This window comes from Elaeis guineensis, chromosome 3, assembly GCF_000442705.2.
Source record: "Elaeis guineensis isolate ETL-2024a chromosome 3, EG11, whole genome shotgun sequence".
Taxonomy (NCBI): Eukaryota; Viridiplantae; Streptophyta; class Magnoliopsida; order Arecales; family Arecaceae; genus Elaeis; species Elaeis guineensis.
Genome location: NC_025995.2, coordinates 107544037 through 107559437, shown reverse-complemented (window position 1 = coordinate 107559437; position 15401 = coordinate 107544037). Strand labels below are relative to the sequence as shown.

The window sequence follows — 15401 nt, the reverse complement described above, 5'->3', positions numbered from 1 at the left end:
TTCGACGATGAAGTCGGCCAAGACCTGAGCCTTCAAGGCAGACCTCGGTCGGTACTGAATGTCGAACTCGCTAAGCTTCATCGCCCACTTAGCGAGTCGTCCGGATGTGTCGGGTCGGCGCAGTATGGCCCTCAGGGGCTGGTTGGTGAGTACCACGATGGCGTGGGCCTGGAAGTATGGTCGAAGCCGTTGCGCGGAGACGGTTAGGGCGAAAATCATCTTTTTCGTCTCCGAGTATCTGGCTTCGGCGCCGTGGAGCACTTTGCTGGTGTAGTAGATGGGCTGATGAGTTCGGCACTCGTTTTCCCGAACAAGCACCGAACTGATCGCCTCGGAAGATGTGGCCAAGTAGAGATACAAGGTCTCCCCGACTTGTGGCTTTACGAGCAGCGGTGGGGAAGCCAAGTACCTTTTCAGGTCTTCGAAGGCCTGTTCGCACTCATCCGACCAAGAAAAACCGTTCGCTTGACGCAAAGTCTTAAAGAACGGGAGGCACCTTTCAGCCGACCGGGAAATGAATCGGCTAAGAGCGACGACTCTTCCGTTCAGCTGTTGGACCTCCTTCTTGGTGTTCGGATGGCGCATGTCGAGGATGGCCTTTATTTTCTCAGGGTTGGCCTCGATCCCTCTCTGAGAAACGAGGAATCCGAGGAACTTCCCTGAGGTCACCCCGAAGGCACATTTGGTCGAGTTGAGCTTCATTCGGTGCCGTCGAAGGGTGTGAAACGTCTCCTCGAGATCCCGAACATGGTCCGGGATCTGCGTGCTTTTCACCAGCATGTCGTCCACGTACACTTCCATGTTGCGTCCGATTTGGTCTTTGAAGACCTTGTTGACAAGTCGCTGGTAGGTGGCGCCGGCGTTCTTCAGTCCGAAGGGCATCATTCGATAACAGTAGAGACCCTTGGGAGTCACGAACGCGGTGTGCTCCTCGTCTTCAGGTGCCATCCGAATCTGGTTGTACCCGACGAAGGCATCCATGAAGCTGAGCAGTCGAAATCCGGACGTCGCATCCACCAGTTGGTCAATCTTCGGAAGTGGGAAGCTATCCTTCGGGCAGACTCGGTTGAGGTCGGTATAGTCGATGCAGATCCTCCACTTCCCGTTGGCTTTCTTGATCATGACAACATTGGCGAGCCAATCGGGATACGTGGATTCTCGAATGAAGCCTGCTTCGAGCAGCTTGTCCACTTCTTCGTCGATGGCCCTCTGCCTCTCTGGGGCGAAGGATCTTTTCTTCTGCCTCACCGGCTTCACCGTCGGGTCGATGTTGAGTCGGTGAGTAATTATTTCTGGAGGGATGCACGACATATCTGCTGCCGACCAAACGAATATGTCGGCGTTGGCCGTCAGCAGCTCCGCCAGTCGGTGACGTTCGGTGTCGGGCAATTGAGACCCGACCCAAACTTTCCTGTCGGGATTTTCTCCAATCGGGATTGCCTCGAGCTGCTCGGTGGGCAAACCCCGTTCTTCTTCCTCCCTTTGGTCCAGTTTGTCGATTGTCAGAGGATCCTTCGTCCCGTCGCTTTGAGCGGAGATTTGGAAGCATCGCCGAGCGAGCTGTTGATCTCCGCGCATCTCCCCGACTCCATTTTTGGTCGGGAATCGAACAAGGAGATGGTACGTCGAGACGATCGCCTTGAGGGCGTTCAATCCGGGTCGCCCGAGTATGGCGTTGTAGGCCGAAGGAACTTGGGCGACCGCGAAAGTGAGGGAGATCGTACTTTGTCGTGGTTCGGTGCCGACCGTCACGGGCAGGGTAATTTCTCCCTCTGTCGTGACGGTGTCTCCGGCAAAGCCGATCAGGGGCACAGGGATCCTCCTAAGTCGGTCAGTTGACAGTCGCATTCGGGAGAAGGCCGAGTAAAACAAAACATTTGTCGAACTTCCATTATCAACAAAAATTCGTTTTACATCATAATTGGCTATTGTCGCCGACACAACAACAGCGTCGTCGTGGGGAGTCTGGATGTCCCGAACGTCGTTTTCTGTGAAGGTGATTACGTCATCCGGTCGCGGCTTTTTCGTCGGCTCCCCTCCTGTAGACGTCCCCGGTCCCAGCCGCTTGGAGATCATGTTGATGACTCCGGCCGTCGGCTGGTTAGTCGGCGCCTCTTCAGTCGGCTGGGGGCGTCGATCGGCAATCGGTTGGGTCGGCGGACCCCTCCGAAATTTGCCGAGATACCCCCGGCGGATGAGATTTTCGATCTCATCCTTCAACTGGATGCACCGCTCGGTGTCGTGGCCGTGGCTCCGATGGAACCGGCAGTACTTTCGATGGTCGAGGCCCTTTGCCTTCAGAGGCGGAGGCCGTCGCAGGTATTCTTCCCCCTCGATCTCCATCAGGATCTGCGCACGGGGAGCGGAGAGAGGAGTGTAGGAGTCATACCTGGGATGCACCGGCCTCGGGTTCTGTCGCCGGGGTGATTTTTGGATCTGTCGGGGTGGAGAAAGCCGACTATTGGTCGGGGGCCTGCTTGGTTCGGCGGGCTCCCGACCTTTTCTCCGCTTCTCCTTCGGACCCCTGGGCTCCGCCAAGCGTCGGTCGGACGCTCCTTCGTCCGCGAGCATATACTTGTATGCGCGCTCCAGTAGCTCGGCATATGTTCGGGGGAGGGTCTTGTCCAGAGAATAAGTAAATCGGGACGACCTCAGGCCCCGCTTCATGGCTGAAACTGCCATGTCTTTGTTGAGGTCCCGGACCTCGAGCGTGGCCGCGTTGAATCGCGCCATGAAGTGTCGGAGCGTCTCGTTTTCCCCCTGCTTGAGGGAGAAAAGGCTGTCCGACGTTCGCGATGGCTTTCGGCTAGTGCTGAAATGGGCCACGAATGAGTGCTCGAGCTGCGCAAAGGAATGGATACTGCCCGATCGAAGACCGGAGTACCAAGCCCTGGCAGCCTTGCGGAGCGTAGCGGGGAAGCCGATGCAGAAAAGAGCGTCGGTTGCCCCTTGAATCGTCATGAGAGCTTTGTAGCTCTCGAGGTGGTCGACCGGGTCGGTGGAGCCGTCGTATGGCTCCACGTGCGGCATCTTGAACCGATTGGGAATCGGCTCATCGAGGACCAGTCGGGAGAGAGGTTGGGCGGTCTGGAAGTCGACGTCGTTCGAAGACCTCTGACCGTCCATCTGCAGTTGGGCGAGTCGGCGGTCGATTTCCTCGAACCGTCGCTCGTAGTCGTCCGCTCGTCGATGCTGGGAGACCCCAGGGGTGGAGCCTCCGGAAGATTCTGAGAGAGAGGCCGACGGTGTGCGCGGCCGCTTTTCCTTCCTTGCCCGTTCCAACGGGGAAGGAGAGGGCCGCTGGGACCGTCGGTCGTCGCGCCGTGGTCGCCCCTCCTCCTCTCCGTGGGAGCGCTGTTGGGAGCGCTCGAATGGAGGCGACAGGGGTCGGCGCGGCCGTCGGCGGCTGCTCCTGGAAGGCATAGGTCGGGCCGCCGGTTGTTGCTGGAGGCTTTTGACTGCGTCGGTCAGTATGGTCATCTGCCGTACGATGGCCGCAATCTGGGCCTCCGTGGTCACTGCAGGGCGCGGAGAGCTAGGCTCCGCCGCCGGTGGGGGCGGGGAGGCCTCTTCCCGGCGGGAAGAGCGCCTCGCCGACCCAGTGACTCTCGATCGTTGAGCTCTTGTCTTTGTCATGCTGTTTCCCCAGACTGGCGCGCCAATCTGTTGCGGCCAATCGCCTCATCGCCCGATCGCCGGGGAGCGTGCACCTGCAAAAGGAAGTCCGCACTGACCGGAGGCGGCTCCGGTCGGGGACCCTCCGACGGTCAAGTCAGAGAGGTGACTGGGCAACAGTGAAATGCAGACAGAGAGCTCTGAGAAAGAGAGAGTGAGGGGGAGGAGCGAGCCTGCGTATGTGGGGGAGACGGGCGGATCGATCCCTTGCACTGTTGCCTTCCTTGGTATATATAGTGGAGCTAGGTATGGCGCCGTCATTAATGGCGCGGACAAGTGAGGAACTGTCAACTCACTGTGGGCTGTCAGAGCCGCCGTGAAAACGTCATGTCGCCGTGCGGCCGTCTAATCACCTGAGTTGACCCGGCTCTCGGCGGGACAATGCCCCTAGGTAACTGTGCCGCCTGTCCGTGTCAGAGCTGACAACGTCTGACGGCTGTACGGTAATTGGAGGAGCCGACCGACCCAAAGTCGGTAGCCAGCTAAGTGGTGTCGGGCTCCTCCATTGGTCGGCGAGCATCATGTAAGTCGGGCCTCAGACCCCCGGGTTCAGTCGGTCGGGATGGTTACGCCCGACATACCTCCGGTCGGCGATGGGCCGTAGACTGGTCGGTAGTTAACCGCTGATGGCATCCGTCAGTCGGTCGCCCCGACCAACTGTCGGATGGTCTATCGGCCAGTCGGAGTCGTCCGTCGGAGACGGTCGGGTCGTCAGTCGGTGCCCTCCGGCAGTCGGTCGGCGGTCGGGCCCTCCGGGCCGTCGGTCGGGCGGTCGGGCCCTCCGGCAGTCGGGCCCTCCGGCAGTCGGTCGGCGGGTATCCCCAACAGTTCTAAAATTGATTCATTAAATATTCTAATAGAAGGACGCCGGGTTATTAATGGCAGGTTGCTCAATCGTATTATAAAATGGCGAAATAAGCTTCCAGCGTTCAGCAACGGCCCTTTGAATACTGGACTCCCGACAGTCTGGTTCCAATTGCTGACACGGCCAGGTCAACCTATCAGGATTGTGGTTTCTGATAGGCCCTGAGGGAGATCCAAAGTCGGTTTATGTTAGATTAAATTATGAAAAATTGATGCTAGTTTGTTATAGACGTGGGAAAGTTAGCCACGGGAACAGGGAATGTTCTTCTCCAGGACAAAATAATGTCACTTCGGTGGCTTTGGGCCCTTAAAGTTGGCCCCCGGTGCAGAGATCCATAACGCATTCACTTTTTTCGCCCTCCGCGGATGCTCATCTCGCCCATTTTCTGAAGAAAAGGGACCTAAGGTAACTTTCCAATACCCCTCTGCCGGTAATGTTTAAGTTTTCAAAAGAAGGCATCTAAAATACGGTCCCATGGATAAAGTCGGCACACCGACGGGTGGATTTAGACGGGCTTTTGAACCGTTCAAAAAAAAGAAAATTACATGTATATCTTTGAAAACACTCAAATTTACATAAATATTTTCATAAAATTATTATATATATATATATATATATTTAAAAATTTTAAATTATTAATTTTTTAACAATATTAAATGGTATGGATATATATAAAAAAATAAAAAATATACATACAAAAATAAATATTTTATAAATAAATATATATATATATTAATTTTTAAAAAAATATTTATATAAATTTAAATGTTTAAAAAAATATATACGTAAAAAATAAAAATAAAAAAAACCCCTCAGATAAAGGTACCTTTTGGCTCAGTATTCTCTCCCCGCCGTCGATATTTCGTACGCGCTCCCATCACCACCACGTCTCGACGTCTACTATCGCGTTATCAAGAGCCAGCCTTGTGGGAGGGGCGGCTCGCCTCCTCTTTTCTCTCACTGTATTCCACCCCCCCCTCCTCTCTTTGTTTTTTCCTTCGCGTGGGGGGAACTGAGCCCGAATCAGTTACCTGCCCTAATTCCCCCCAGTTGCCGCAATCCCTCCTCACCTCTCCTACTATAGGAGAGAGAGACGAGGGAACCCCAGAAGCAGGCTCCAGAGAAAGAAATAGAGGGTGAGAGACGCAGCAATGGGCTCCGAGGGATCCCGGGTTGTCGGTGAGCTCTCATCACGACCTCCATGATTTCTTAGCTTTTGGATTTATTTTTCCTTTATGGGGATCGTGCTTCATCGCGGCGCTTTTAGGGTTTCTTCTTTGATTTTCTTGGAAGGAAATAGGAAATGGTTGGGTTAAGATTTGATGGGAATAAAATTGTTTTTCTTCGATTTGCCCTATTTCATTTGCTGAAGTTAATATTTTTAGAAAGGAATTTGTTTATGATATTTTGGAATATAATTGTTCTCTTTTTTCCCCTATTCTCTCTTTTTTTAATTGGTTGTGGTTAGTAGGAAGAAGAACCCGTGTGTGTGATTTTATATCCATTTGCATAGTTTTATCGTATGATAAAGAGATCATACACAAAGGGATCTTCTAAATATTGCTCTCTCAAGAACACTTCCCCCAATTCCAAAGGAAAAAAAATGGAAATTCTGGCTCCTTCACGGACAGAATGTGCTGATAAGAGTGTGGCATATATAAGACATAATTTAACCTGGTTGATGCTTCTCTAGCTGAGAAAGAATGTTGACAAAATCATTGTTGTTTAATGCTAGTTTCTTCATGCATCATTTGACCTACTCGTGAGGACTGTAGCAGGGTACTGAAGTCGATATTGACTCTGGAAATTTGAGAATTGTTGGTATGGGTCTGTGGAACATATAGAAATTTTTTTACAAGCTTATAGTGCCTATTTTAAAGTCAGCTGTGTAAATAGGAGGAAATAAAAGGAGGAAAACTCAAAGAAACACATTCTACTTGGGCAGTTGTAGATACCAGGATGACATCCATCATAATCTTCTTTCTTCCCCATTTGGTTTCGATTTTTATCATGTGTGCGTGTGCATGTGTGTGTAGGAAGAAAGAGAGATTTTGGATATGTTGCATAATAGAATTTTATGGGCTCTGGCTCTCTCTTCACATCCTTTTGTTGAAAAATGATAGCATCATAGATTAGCTAGGATTTAGAGAATGTGACTGATGATCTTTACTCAAAGAAGTTTATTATGACACTCCAACTTTGTGATACTCTACTCTTCCACCTTGCAACAACTGGCTTTTACTATGTTGTTGACTAATTACTTCCAATTGGCTGTGTGAATTAGCTATTGTTGCATGGCCATGGAAAGAAGAGTTGGATTCAGACACTTGGCCAAGTATCTGTCTTGGCAAAAGCAAAAAGACAACATATGTGGATACATAGAATAAATTTAATAATTTGAACAGTATTTATTTATTGTTGCAGAACAAAAAAAAAATGTTAAAAGGTGATATCTGTCCAGTTGTTTCATCTAGTTTGCAATTGACAAGTGTTTCTTTGATTTCAGTGATAGTTTATTAGAAATTGACTAATTCATTGAACCGTGTATCCGTGATAGTGCCACTTTAATTATCATTCATAAAAAAAGTGGTCGTGATATTGTTAGAAAGGTCTTAGCATAGTTCGCCGAACTAGTATCGTGACCGTATATGTTGGCTATTGGTACATCCTGTTAAGGGTCTGTACCCTGTCGTGCCAGAGTGTACCAAAAACAGGGAGAGAGAGGGGGAGAGGGAGGGGGGAAGGAGAGAGAGAGAGAGGGAGGGGAGAAAGAGACATAGGGAGGGGGGAGAGAGAGAGACAGCAAGAGAGAGGGAGAGAGAATCCTAACCCTAACTCTAGGGGTTTGAAGAGAAGAAGGGGAGAAAGAGGGATTGAGAGAGGAGGGAGAAGGAGAGAGACTTAGAGAGAGAGTTGTACTTGGAAATCTTCCTTGGAAATCAGGGGAGGAGGCATCCGAGAGAGAAATTGAGTGAGGCAACTGTTGGAGGGGGAGGCTTGGGATTTTATTAAGCACTGAATCATCTGGACCACCCGAATTGTTGACTGGTTCAATTCCCTTGGCCAAGATCTTGGTTTGTAATGGCATTGGGCATACCCTGTATGTTGTTGGGCAGCCTCAGTCCCTATTATTTGGCCTATCGACTGACTGATTTGAAGAAATTGGCTGATACAATATGAACGTATGACTAGCATCAGTTTTGCCTCCTAAAATGGATATCTTAATTAATAATTTGCTACCATATTGGTTGAGATTTTGATATCTTGGTTCAAAAATATCAGCTGAGATCTCGAAAAATCTTGGATCTTTCCAAAAACTCCACACTTTCCATCTTGGCCAAGATAAACCATGATCCAGGTTCGTCTCAGTCCTGGTCACACGTCGAGCTGGCCAATATCTCATTTTTTTTAAAGACCCTAATGGAGATGTCTATGGTGATGTAGGGATTTTAAATTTTTCAAGGTATTCACTTCGTGCACCTATATAGGTTCAAATATCTGTTCTTAAATGATGAAATTTCGCTAAATTTCTTAAGTGCATTGATCACAAAGAAGATGCTCCTTGGCTTTTTGAATTTTCTTATTCATGAATTAACCCACTATGAAAGCGAATCTGTACAGGCTTCTGTTTAGTACACATGGTTAGTAGAATGCTTGCTTGTTGATTCCTTTCTATCGTAATATTTTGCTGTTGCTCTGTGCTTGTACATTTATGTCCTCAGCTATCTCCCCTCTTTGTTGTTTACCACATAGTCCTCACTTATTTCTTGAAGCGCTCCCTTTCTTTTGTAGGCTTGTAGCTAACATTTCTATTCCTAATATGAGCCCTTTAGAAGCAATCTAGAAAACAATTATATGTTCTTTGTTATCGTCATTTGATTTTAAAATTCTAATCATACATTTTCTTGGAACAACAATTGGGGTAAATTTTACTATTTCATAACAAACAAGCACATAATTGTAATATGCTTTCTAGTTGTCTTCTATCTGTACTTTGTATTGGGGAACTACTTTCCTCTCTGACCCAAAAAATTACTGCTTATTTTTGCTTTGGGTCTCTGAGGTTACTTGCATTCTTTAACCAGCCAAAGAAGTGGATGAAAGCTGATATTACTTGTAATAGCGAGTTCCTAAAAAAATATGGATGGACATAGATTATCAAGCAAGTTTTCAACATTTTATTTCTTTGTTTATGTAAAACTAACAAATTCTTAACTATTTATTTTTGTTTAATAATTTTTTAGCCAAAACATATACACATTCTGACGACATGTTTTCATTCTTGTCATCTTGTAATATTATCATCTCGGAGTTGAGTGACATTTATCTAGAGGGCTTGGATGTATACTGATAAATGCACCATTGTTGTGGTTTATATGGATTTAGTCAAATGAGACCAGACCATCCTTGGTTTTATGTGGCTTTCAAATCTCAGGTGGCCCACTTTCCTCCTATAAAATGGTTATATAAGAGATGTATGATGTTGCAATTGGGAAACAAAAAATGCTAAACCGACAAGCCTATTTAGGTTTCCCTTGCCTAGACATGGAATGAGCTGCACAACTCCACGCATTTATTTGAAGTTTTCAGACAGGGACCACTAAGTGGGAGGAGGGAGTGGATTTACAAGGCATTGGTTGATAAATTCCTACATGCGAGTTAGCTGAAGCACATTTCTTGGGTTACGGTTTTGAAATTAGACTAGTATGGCTAAAGGCCAGTTATGAAGTGCTACAACCATTAAATTAGATTCTTTTTTCATGATAAATTGTGACTTTAAGATGGACAATATGGCTTGAGGCAAGAGTCAAAATATTCCAATTGCTATTTTCACGTGTCCTGTCAACTAGTAGGTCCTTTGGTGATCCATATTATTATTAGTTTCTATTTTTGCTGCAATGGGGCCTTAATCAGCCCTTGCATGTTGATAAAGAAGATAAATCTTTGGATAGTGGAGATCAAGAAAAGTCAACAGAGAAAAGGATTGGCCTCATACTCAATTCTTGAAAGCCCTTGTCCCTTCAGAATAGTTTTTTGAAATCCTCTGTAGGTCCAACTTTTTGAAGACCCAGGTTTTTTGCAACATGTCCATTCTTTTGAAAACCTAAGAAATTAGGACTTGGAACGACAGCTGGAGATGAAGTGAGATTTGTTGGAGGAATAATGAGTTCTTTATTGCTTATGGTTCGGAGTGCTGCTGGGTGCAGGACATCAGGAGAGGAGGGAGGAGAGGAATGTGGCCTGGGAATAGGTTCAACAGCATGAATTTGCAGTCTTTTCTTCCACCTCCAAAATTAATGATTCAAGGTGAAAATGAATTGATGATTTTTTGGTTGAAACTCTGCACTGATGTTTAAATGGAGCCAATATCACAAAAGGAACAAGAGTGCATACATCATAAATAAAATGTGAAAGGGGAAGGAAAAATGAGAAAGTAGATGATGAAGATTTGACATTTGAATTTTGATGTGATCTGAATTTTTCTTTCCAGTACTCTTTTTCTGGCATGATTTTTGTTTGTCCCCTGCTTTGGACAGGTTGCATGCTCAAATTGGTGAGTTAGAATAAATCAGTCATGCATTATGAATACATATAAACTTGTGCTTTAAATATCTTAGTTAAGTAATAATAAGTTTAGTCAGAGTGTAAGCATATGATTCTTTAATAATAGCTATCAAAAATTATTTACGAACGGAGCAATTTGCATGCTTGCCTTGTAAAACAAAGAAAATAGAGATAAAATTACTTGTACTTTGGACTGGGAAAAGTTATTGATTAACTTGCATTTTCAATGATACTTTTTTTTTTGTCATGCTAAAGTAAGCCAATTTGATTAGTTTCTCTCTTTTGCTGATAATATTACAAGAATTGGGTTGTCATCAATCTTAGGTACAAATTATTTTTAGTTCCACCAGATCATTAGATTGGTTGTATGTTTTACACAGAAAGCTTTGAAATTGAAGCTTAATTTGTGGCTTGTTTGTTTTTTAATTTATTCAACGTATTCTTAAAACAAATATATTACCGAATTACTGGAGTAATATATTAATGCAAATTGTTAGAAAAACAAACATGCACCAAACTGCATAATCGCTGAATCAATGTTACAAGCTTTAGTGTGAGGTTTTATGTGAGCACATTGGAGCAAAGATGGAGACATGATGACATCTTGAAGAACCAAGTTGATTTTACACTAGGAAGGCCAGTAATGGAGGTTATTTTCTTGTTAGAGCCAGACAATGGAACTGTATAAAGAGGGGAAAGAATTAACATAGGGTTCTTTCTGGTGTAAAAAGAATTCACGATCATTATTGATACAAAGAAAGCATGTGATAAAGTGCTACCAGAAGTTTTTTAGTGGTTGTCAAGGCATACAGGTTTGTGTAATAAAGTATATTGAGTGTGACTAGCACTCAGACTAGCTATGGTGAGACAAAATAGTTTCTAATAGTGGCATTATGATATTAATTATGGCCTGGGTCATTAGTTCATATTACTTCACAGTTATCAATGACTAATTTTTAAAATATAGCAGTTTTATGTGTGTTATTGTAGTAGATACAGAGCCATTGATGCAATTGGAGTACCTGTAGATGCTAAATTTGGAATATTTGAATGTTTGGAGGACTGAATCCTTTGACAAATCGGTGAAAACAATCCAAGCCATCGTGTAGGAGACAAAGGAAGAGGAGGGAAGAGGGGAGAAGACAGCAATGGACTGTAGTTGCTTTTGGGTCTTTGATGGTGCAAAGGCAACATATGGCAGTAAGATGGTGGCTTGTTGTGGGGTGATGGGAAGATGGTGATAGTGATATGGGGACAGGGCAGTTGGTTGTGACACAGCTACATGTGATGGTTTGGCACTGTGGGAGGTGATGTGAATGGAACCAGTGATCGTGGATGACTGGATGGATCAAGCAGAGGAGAGTGAGGAAGATGGGAGGAAAGGATAGAGTGAAGAAGAGGTGCAAGAGAGAGAATGTAAGAGGGAAGAGGAGAGGGGGGAATCTGAGAGGAAGAAAGAAATTTAGGAACTGACCATTTATGTATTTGGTATCATACTATAAGTATCTGCTGAAACTATTCTTATTAAAATATTGTAAGACCGTTTTAACCCAGACTTGACAGTACCTGATAATTGGTCAGCCTCTCTTGACCCAGACCCAAGTCTGTAGCTGCTACAGATGGGCTGGCTTTAGGTGGTTTAGGTTGGGTCAGATTAATTGGATCTAGATCACCAGCTTTAAGCATAATAAGCTGGCTTTAAAAATCTTCACAAGTTGCGGCCGTGTATCCTTGTACTCTGGGTAATTGATAGTCTAGTGTCAATCATGAGTTTTCGGTGCATTAATTAGACAAGTTCATTTTCATGATATCTAGATCATTGATTTCTTGAAATTTTCCTATTGTTCATTTGTTTTGCTTTCCAGTCAGGATGTTTCAGACCAGAATTGCAGCTCATTGTTTTATTTTGCACCATAATCAAATTATATGCTTCATAAAATTGTGCACAAGCTTGTGTTTCTGAAATTTTTGATGCCTTCACCACATGCATGCGTATATTGCCGAGAAGGCAATTAATTGTGCGTATGAAACTAGGCCATCATATTCATTTTATTTTTCAGTTCCAAGAAACTTCAGATTGCTCGAAGAGCTTGAGAGAGGGGAGAAAGGTATTGGTGATGGTACTGTCAGCTATGGAATGGATGATGCTGATGATATCTATATGCGTTCCTGGACTGGGACAATTATTGGTCCACACAACGTATGCTTCTATACTTGCAACTTTTTCTAGACTACTGAAGATGTTGTCTGTCATGCTATTCTCTGCCTTAAATATTCATGCCTCTGATGACATCCAAATATTTGTTGCTGCATTTAACTTTTAGACTGTCCATGAGGGGCGGATATATCAGTTGAAGCTATTCTGTGATAAAGACTATCCAGATAATCCACCAACTGTGCGATTCCAGACTAGGATAAACATGACGTGTGTAAATCAGGAAACTGGAATGGTACCTACTAGCTAAGAATTTATCCTGTCTTTACCACTGTTTCAACATTTAATTGTAGCTGATTACATCATAACATTGCCAGGTCGAACCAAGCCTGTTTCCAATGCTTGCGAACTGGCAAAGGGAGTATACCATGGAGGACATATTAGTCAATTTAAAGAAAGAAATGTCATCTGCGCAGAACCGGAAGCTTTACCAGCCTCCAGAAGGTAAGTCTGTCAGATTTTAGCACTCAATTATTAGATATTTAGATCCCTTATATTTATGTTGGGGTAGCTTAAGATGTGCAGTTTAATGAATTAATGAATGTTCACAGGCATTGACGACCAGAGGATGGAGCAAAAGGGTTTGGTGCTTAGGTGCTGTATCCTTTAAGGAAAAGGAGATGAATGAATGCAGTAATGTAAATATAATCTGGTTAAGATAGGTGGCACCACTAAGAGGTTCCCTGACTCGGCACTTATTTCAAGCCAGTGCCAAACATGTGAAGTTGGAGTTGTAATCTTGGTTTTATTATTATTAAATAAGCTATATGCACTAGTTAGCGATGATGCTTCTGTGTATATTGTTCTATGAGTGCAGCAGGCATACAAGCTTTAAATTAGCCCTTAATGTATTCTTATGTCTTGACTTCAACCTCCTCCTTTCCTTCTTTCTTCCCTGTTCTTTTTTTCTTTTTTTTTTTCCTTTTTTTTTTCTTTTTTTTCTTTTTTTTTTTTTTTTGTGTGCGTGTGCGCGCACGCGCGCGCGCGCGTCCGTGTGTGCGGGCACATGACTTCAACCTTTACTAGGCTGTACCAATAGGGCAATGAAGGTGTAGATGTTTGAACATATTTATTATGCATCTCTTTGTCTTAGAGAATAAATAATTGTCTTCGGTGATCAATTAAGCTAGCAAGTAAGGGATTAAACTCAACGGTTTAGATGCTTAAAACAAAACTCACCTGTTCTGATTCTTGCTATATTATTTATACTTGTAATAATGATGAAATTAGCCTTCATTGGCATGCTGTACACGTATGCTTCTGTTATCCTTTTCCATTTTGGGCGCTCATCTCCAATCAACCATTATCATTCTTAACTTCATGTCTCATTGGGAGATTGGTATCTGGGAAGTGACCGCTTGGTAAAGCGTTGATTCAGTGGGATCCTTTTGCATTATGGAGTTCGTTCTAGCATTTGCAGATTTCTTACATCACCCGGAGTCGTGGGATGGATTTGACTCTCCCAAAATGACTGCTGGTTTTTTAATTATTAATATAAGAGGTAATATGGTTTAGACAGTGTTAAATCTTTAATGTACCACTTGTGTTTGGATCATTGGACCTAACCCGATGCAATCCGGATATTGGCTCAGTTGAGGTATATGTTAAATTGTTAAGGCTTAATTATTTTAAAAATTTTAAATTTTTTTGAAAGATTTTTATTTTTATCCTGAATTTTAATTTATTGTAATTAGATCATCAGATTTTTATAATATTGTAATTTCTCTCCGAATGCTATTTTTGTTTGACGATCGTGATGAAAATGTCACGTGTTATCATGTAATACTAGGATTAGCAAAATATGATCCGACTCGCTAATTCGATCTATTATAAATAGATTTGGATTTAGACTAAATCGGTTTGGATCATAAATGGATCGATTCGTTTAACCTGTAATAATAATTAGGTGGGATATGAGTTTTAAATATCTGACTTGTTTAATCCATTTAATATTCAGATCGAGTTGAGTCAGATTATCCATTTAACCTGTTTAATCTATTTCTGATCCATTTAACCCGACCTATTTAATCCATTTAAGATCTGTTTAACTTGTTTAAAACTTGTTTAACATGTTTCTGATCCATTTAGCTCGATCTGTTTAACATGTTTAATCCGTTTAACCTAATTTGATTTATTTAATAAATAGATTAAACGGATCGGGTCAGATTATCTATTTAATAAATAGGTCGGGTTCAGGTTTGAATTTTTGATCCGTTTAATAAACAGATCAGATTTGGATTGACGATTTTCTGACTCGATCCGTTTATGATCTGATCCGTCTATGATCCAATCCGATTCGATTGCCACCCCTATATAGTACGTAATGAAAACTGACGTAGAATTTTAAATACTTTCTTTCTCATTTTTTTCTTTTAGCTAAGATTTCTACTTTCAATTTCATCATTTTCTCTTCTAAAACTCTATCATCTTCTACACCATCATCGACACCTCCGCTATACCATCATCATCTCTATATCCTTCTCCATAGAGGCAACAACCACTATCAAGATTGCTTCCATCATCATCCTTTTTATTAAGTGTTGAAAAAATTGAACTTTAAGGTCACAGAGATCTTAGTTGCTTCCTCTTTTTTTTTCTTTGTTAGAATTTTTGAATTTATAATGGTTTGAATTATTAGTTCACTTTATTTGTAGCTAATTTTATAAACTCACAAAGCTAATTTCAGATAATTTAAATTTTAAAAAAAAACTAAGAAGAAGGTAAGAACAACTAATCCTAATCCTTCATGCTTTATTCTTCCATCTTCTTCCTCTTAAGTGGGTCGTGCTCCAAAAAAGATAGAGAAAAAATAATAAAATAGAAAATAAAAATCATAGCTAAAAAAAGAAATAAGAAAGAAGAAGATGTTTAAGGTTTCACATCAGTTAATTTTTTATCACATCAATTTTCACAGTGTCACATGATAGCACATGACATTTCTGTTGCGGTTGTAAGATGAAAATAGCATTCAGAGAAAAAATTATAATATTATAAATATTTGAGTATCTGATTGCAACGAATCGAAGTTCATGATAAAAATAAAAATTTTCAAAAAATTTAAAATTTTTAAAATAATTAAGT

General features: G+C 43.0%; 1 protein-coding gene across 1 annotated transcript; it reads left to right on the top strand.

Annotated features, from left to right (window-relative positions):
* The first annotated feature begins 5431 nt into the window (after nt 1-5431).
* On the top strand, nt 5432-13191 carry LOC105041098 (ubiquitin-conjugating enzyme E2 variant 1D). Its single transcript, XM_010917900.3, has 5 exons — nt 5432-5719; nt 12166-12305; nt 12430-12555; nt 12638-12764; nt 12872-13191. Exons 1-5 carry the CDS (start codon nt 5692-5694, stop codon nt 12928-12930), a joined length of 480 nt encoding a protein of 159 aa, XP_010916202.1. The 5' UTR covers nt 5432-5691; the 3' UTR covers nt 12931-13191.
* Nucleotides 13192-15401: the final 2210 nt, after the last annotated feature.